This window comes from Alligator sinensis, unplaced genomic scaffold (assembly GCF_000455745.1).
Source record: "Alligator sinensis unplaced genomic scaffold, ASM45574v1 scaffold2238_1, whole genome shotgun sequence".
NCBI classification, from domain to species: domain Eukaryota; kingdom Metazoa; phylum Chordata; order Crocodylia; family Alligatoridae; genus Alligator; species Alligator sinensis.
Window position 1 is genome coordinate 52,337 of NW_005843619.1, and position 6,486 is coordinate 58,822.

At 41.7% G+C, this 6,486-nt stretch overlaps 1 protein-coding gene across 1 annotated transcript; it reads right to left on the minus strand.

Moving 5' to 3' along the window:
- Window positions 1-5,154: 5,154 nt before the first annotated feature.
- On the minus strand, window positions 5,155-6,111 carry LOC102388077 (olfactory receptor 14A16-like). The gene has a single exon (XM_006039012.1). It carries the CDS (start codon window positions 6,109-6,111, stop codon window positions 5,155-5,157), a length of 957 nt encoding a protein of 318 aa, XP_006039074.1.
- Between the last annotated feature and the right edge of the window lie 375 nt (window positions 6,112-6,486).

Genomic DNA, 6,486 nt, shown 5'->3' on the forward strand with positions numbered 1-6,486 from the left:
AGAAGATCAATAAAAAGCAGATGAGACATTAGCTCATGCTATATTTGCAATGGCACATCTCTTTCCATAACTGAAAATCAATACTGGAAGGAACATTACAAGCTAATTCGCCCATCATATAAGTTACCATCATGTTATTGCTTATCGCATTCTCTCTTAGATAGAGAGTATGACAGAGTTCAAACAATGGTTATTCAAAGGATTGGTCAAGCAGAATCACTGACTCTTGTGTCAGATGGATGGACTGATATACAAGAAAATCCTTTATTGAACATTAAGTTAGCAACACCTGAACCAATATTCCTGAAAGCAATTGCTACTAAAGCTTCTTATCATACAGGTGAATACATAGCCAAATTACTGAGTGAAGAGACTGAAAGTGCAGGTCCCTCCAAGGTACAAACCCTTATAACTGATCATGCGAGTAACATGAAAGTTGCATGGCAACTATCAAAAGCAAAGTATCCTCATTTAATAGTATTTGGCGGTCTTGCTCATGGGTTGAATCTTCTGGCAAAGGACATAGTAAGTGTGAATACAATGAAGACAATATTGGCAAGCTGCAAAGTGATTGTGAAGGGATTCAACAATCATCACGTTGCTAACCAGACTTTGTAGCTGAGCCCCATATAGTGTCTCCTGGCAATAAAAGTGCACTTTTCTTCCCCTACTTCTCATTTCTTCAAAGTGTTTACATAGTTTGCTGTGCACAAAGAACTGCTAGCAGTGTGCTTCAATAGGTGACACAGTATCCCAGATTATTCCCATGAACATTCGGAAGCAGATTTTCGACAGCAATGCATTTGGGCTCGAGTTCAAGGAGCATTCAGTTTGCTACTACCAGTTTCAGTGGCTATCAAGAAACTTGAAGGAGAATACACCAAGCCTTTCAAATATTCCAGAAATATTCAGACAACTGAATGAAAATCTAATTGAGCTTTTGCCTTCTTCATCTCTATCCAAAAAAGTAGTAGTAGTAGAAAAACAAATGTTTACTAAGAGATTTGAGTTTTGCCCTCATCTAGTTCATTTAGCAGCAAACTCATTTAGTTCATCTGGCATTGTTTGACCTCAGCGCTCTTTCCCGCCCAGGGCAGGGAGTCGGACTCAATGACCTACTGAGGTCTGTTCCAACCCTAACGTCTATGAATCAAACCTTTTGGATCCTCAACACAGAGGACATCATTTATCAGAAGATGAATTATCTGCTGCTCTCGATACAATTATGGAAGTAGCTAAGAGTGTCCCCAACATGGATGAAATAGCCGGGATGGCAGACATTGCTCAGTACTGCACAAAAGAAAAACTTTGGAGCAAAGACATCATTTGGTGGGCAGCAGAGACTGTGTCTCCTCTCATATGGTGGAAGGGATACTGTAACACCCGACTGTTTCCAGGATTGCTCTAAGGATCCCAAGCAGTCCACCAACAGCAGCTTCTTGGGAATGGAACTGGAAGGCTTTCAGCTCAATTAAGACAAAGAAGAAGAATAGACTAATGAATGAATGCACTGCTAAGCTTGTTTCTATTTCTCAAAATCTCTTGTTTCTGGAGAATCAGTCAGAAGCAGAATTAGTGAACAAGATGGAGCATGATGATAAGTTGCCCTTCCCCATAAACCCATTGGTAAAACTATCCTTTAGTGAAAGAGAATGTGGTTCAAGTCATTCTGAATCAGATCTGCCTCAATCTGATTCAGAAGTGGAACTAATAAGCGGTGCAGGTGATTCTCCAGATAGTGACAGTGAAACTGGAGGTGCCGCAATGACCTCAGCGGAAGAGAATTAAACTCTCTTGAAGTAGATGAGTGGACAACCATGGCTTATCATGCACAGTTGTGTGGGTGTGCTAAAATTAGGGTGTCAACAGGTTTCAGTGCGTTCATTATTTTACTTAAATTTAAACAAACTATAAGGGAAGTAAGGGAAGTACATGCTATGTAAGGGAAGTACATGCTATTGTGTATTGTCTTTATATTTTTACAAGTATTCCAATAAAAATAATTTCTTTCCACATAAAGCTTTGCATTTGTTTGAATATAACAGTTAAACCACATTAAGTGTGCTGTATTTAATTTTAATCAGATATTTCAGTTCAAAAACTTGAGGCTATTGGGACATAAAATTAACATGGGAGGACTTTTTTAGGTTTTTTTCCCCCTAAATATAAGTCAAATAGACATGTTAAATTAGATCATGCGCCATTTAGGGCATTGGAAATTTTTTGGGAAAATTCAAAATTTTCCAGAAAACCTACATCTCTGCTCACAATGCATTATCTAAATTTTCCTGAGAGAGGTTTATGGTACGGCTGGGTAAAGCTGGGAAGATGTGTTATGTTTAATATCATTGAGGTATCAAAAATGCATCTAGTTCTACACCAAAGCCTAGTCAAAATTTGAAAAACCATGCATCACCTCTCTAGAAGCTACACCTGGGTTGGTTTCAAGCAGTACACAGAGAAAGCGTGGTGAAGTTATGTGGTCTCAAGAGTGCCCGTCTGGGGAAGGCATAATAGGGTGAACTGCAGCTCAGCAGTGGAGTCTGTGCCCAACTGTCCAAAAATGCCATTGCATGAATAACCCAACATTTCTTTCTTTTTTTAACTTGATAAAATAACCCCTTAGTCAAGGTTATATATGGAGCCACATTTAGTTTTAATAACTTTATTATACCAGAGTATAATGCGCTATATTCTACTATACTCTATATAGCATTACATTATTCATTTCAACATGAGCTCAGCAATAAGGACACTTTCTAGTTGACTTTGACACACTTCATCAAGGTGGAGAGAAACCCCCTGCCTCTCTCTTGGATCCCTCATTTAAGAACAAAAACAATGACGTGAGGAAATTATAGCTGAGAAATCATGCACAAGTCTATCTAAGCAAATATTCCCCCCCCCCAATGTATCCATCTTCATAAGCACTCCAAAATACCTGTTTTGGAGAAAAAAAACCCACTGACTGATTTGGGGGGGGCATTGCATTTAAGACCCACAGATGAGGTCTCTGCTCACAGAATACCAGAGATTCCCAGAAATCCATCACCTAGGAGTTGTCTCTGGTATTGATTGTATAAGGAAGGTGATTAATGAGCTGTGATAGTTTTTAAGTCTTAGTGATCTATTAGTTCCAGGGGTTAGCATGGTTAGGCTGCACTAGTTTCTGGAAGCAATAACACATTAGGAAAATATGTAACTAGCATCCCATCCAGCCACCTTTGGTTGTGGAGGAGTATTTACCAATTACACACTTACAGGTGGATTGATAGGGGAGAAGATGAACAGTCCTCAGTGATGAAAGAACAAGTCAGAGACTGCTTAGAAAAGCTGGACGTGTACAAGTCCATGGGGCTGGATGCAATGCATCTGAGGGTGCTGAGGGAGTTGGCTGAAGTGACTGCAGAGCTGCTGGCCATTATCTTTGAAAACTCATGGCAATCAGGGGAGGTCCTAGACAATTGGAAAAAGGCAAATATAGTGCCCATCTTCATGAAAAGGAAGAAGGAGGATCCAGAGAACTACAGACCAGTCAGCCTCACCTCAGTCTCCAAAAGATCATGGAGCAGATCCTCAAAGAATCCATTTCTAAGTACTTGGAGGAGAAGAAGGTGATTAGGATTTGCCAAGGGCAAGTCATGCCTGACCAACCTGATTGGCTTCTATGATGAGATAACTGGCTCCACGGATGTGGAGAAAGCAGTGGACATAACATACCTTGAATTTAGCAAGGCTTTTGGTACCATCTCCCATAGCATTCTTGCAAGCAAGCTGAAGAAGTATGGGTTGGATGAATGGACTGTGAGGTGGATAGAAAGCTGGCTTGAATGTTGGGCTTAGCAGGTAGTAATGAATGGCTCAATGTCTAGCTGGCAGCTGGTATCAAGTGCAGTTCCCCAGGGGTTGGTCCTGGGGCTGGTTTTGTTTAATGTGTTCATCAGTGACCTGGAAGATGGCATAGAGTGCACCCTCAGCAAGTTTGTGGAGGACACCAAGCTGGGGGGAAGTAGTAGATACACTGGAGGGTAGGGCTAGGATTCAGAGTGACCTAGACAAATTGGAGGATTGAGCCAAAAGAAATCTCATGAGTTTCAATAAGTAGAAGTGCAAATTCCTGCATTTAGGACAGAATAATCCCATGCATTGCTACAGCCTGGGGACTGACAGGCTAAGCAGCAGCTCTGCAGCAAAAGACCTAGCGGTTACAGTGGAAAATAAGATGGATATGAGTCAGCAGTGCGCCCTTGTTGCCAAAAAGGCCAACAGCATGCTGGGCTGCATTAGTAGGAGGGTTTCCAGCTGATCTAGGGTAGTAATGATTCTGCTCTATTCTTCACTAGTGAGGCCACATCTGGAGTACTGTGACCAGTTTTGTGCCCCCACTACAGAAAGGATACGGACAAGTGGGGGAGAGTTCAGTAGAGAGCAGCAAAAATGGTTAGGGGGCTGGGGCACATGACTTATGAGGAGCAGCTGAGAAAACTGGGTTTATTTAGTCTGGAGAAGAGATGACTGAGAGGGGATTTGATAGCAGCCTTTAACTACCTGAAGGGTGCCCACAAAGAGGATGGAGTTAGATTGTTCTTAATGTTGACAGATGACAGAAAAAGGAGCAATGGTCTCAAGTTGCAGCAAGGGAGGTTTAGGTTGGATATTAGGAAAAACTTTCTCACTAACAGGGTGGTGAAGTGCTGGAACAGGTTCCCCAGAGAGGTTGTGGTTTCCATCCTTGGAGGTTTTTAAGGCCCAGCTCAACAAAGCCCTGGCTGGAATGATCTAGTTGGGGATGGCCCTGCTTTGAGCAGGGAGTTGGACTAGATGTGACCTCCTGAGGTCCCTTCTGACCCTCATTGTCTATGATTCCATGATTTAGTGTGGACATTAGCACAAGTGCACAATGGGGTTTTATCTTAAGTCACTGCAGGAAGGACACTTGGCAAAGAACGCTCGAGTACTTTGTCACCAAGCTCTTTTGAAATGGGAAAGAGGGTATAAACTTCTAAGTCTAGACAGTCTGATTGCAATTAAGATGATTTAAATGTACAGCAACCTTACTTTAGTAGAGATGGTCTGGATTGTATACTGCTTTATTGTGGTGAACATAACTACCAGTCATATTTATGTATGCAGAAAAAGATAGTTAAATGACAATTATGAGAAAAAGATGGACACTTGCTTCCCAGTGAATAATATGCAGCCAATAATTTTCCCAAGGGCAGCTTTAATCTCCTTGTTCCTCATGCTGTAGATGACAGGATTGACCAGTGGTGGTACTATGGCATAAAGAACAGCTACTATGAGATCCAGAGCTGATGGGGTGCTGGAAGGAGTTTTTAAGTAGGCACAACAGCCAGTGAGAAAAAACAAGGAGACCACAATGAGGTGAGGAACACAGGTGGAGAAGGCTTTATGCCGGCCCTGCTCTGAGGGGATTCTTAGTACTGCACTAAAGATCTGAACATATGATACAACGATGAAAACAAAACAGGTTAAATATAAGAACAGACCAAAGAAAAGTATCCTCACCTCACTGAGATATGAATCAGAGCAGGAGAGATGGAGCAGCTGGGGGATATCACAGAAAAACTTGTTGATGATGTTGGAGTGGCAGAAAGGTAACCGAAAAGTGTCACCAGTGTGGAGTGCAGAAGAAAGAATGGCATTGACCCATGCACTGACTGCCATCTGGACACAAGCTCTTCTGTTCATGATGGTCTCATAGTGCAATGGTTTGCAGATGGCAATGTATCGATCATAAGCCATGATGGTGAGGAAGGCAAAGTTGGCTGTAGCAAAGAAAAAGAAGAGGAAAACTTGGGCAACACATCCAGCATAGGAAATCAACCTGGTGTTCCACAGGGAATTGCCCATGGATTTGGGGACAGTGACAGAGATGGTTCCCAGATCTAGGATGGACAAATTCATGAGGAAGAAGTACATGGGAGTGTGAAGCTGGTAGTCAAGGGCTATCACCATGATAACGAGGAGATTCCCTATCAGAGCTGCCAGGTATGCTGCTAGAAAGATGGCAAAGTGTAAAAGCTGCAGCTTCCGGCTGTCAGAAAATTCCTGGAGGAGGAACTCGGTTACAGTGGTTTGGTTGGACATTGCCTTTTTCAGTCCATTGGGGGATGCCTGCGGAGGAAAGAAAAAGGGCAGTGGTCAGGATCGGATAAACAAAGGTCAATGGCTCTAATTCTGCTTTCAAAAACCTCTGAGAAATGCACTTTCATATATACACGGTGCCTAATTTTTAATAAAAAATATTTTTAGATTGAAATTTTTTGTTTGAAATGTTTTGAAATTGTTTGAAATGTTTGTCAACATTTAGATTGAGATGTTTTTTAAAACATTAATGTTTTTCTATGGGATGTTGTTGCATTTGAAAGGAATATTTTGATTTCTACAGCAAACTGACCAGCAGTATTATTCAGTAGGTACTACTGGACAGATCACACTATTGCTATCGGCTAGGAGGTGCAA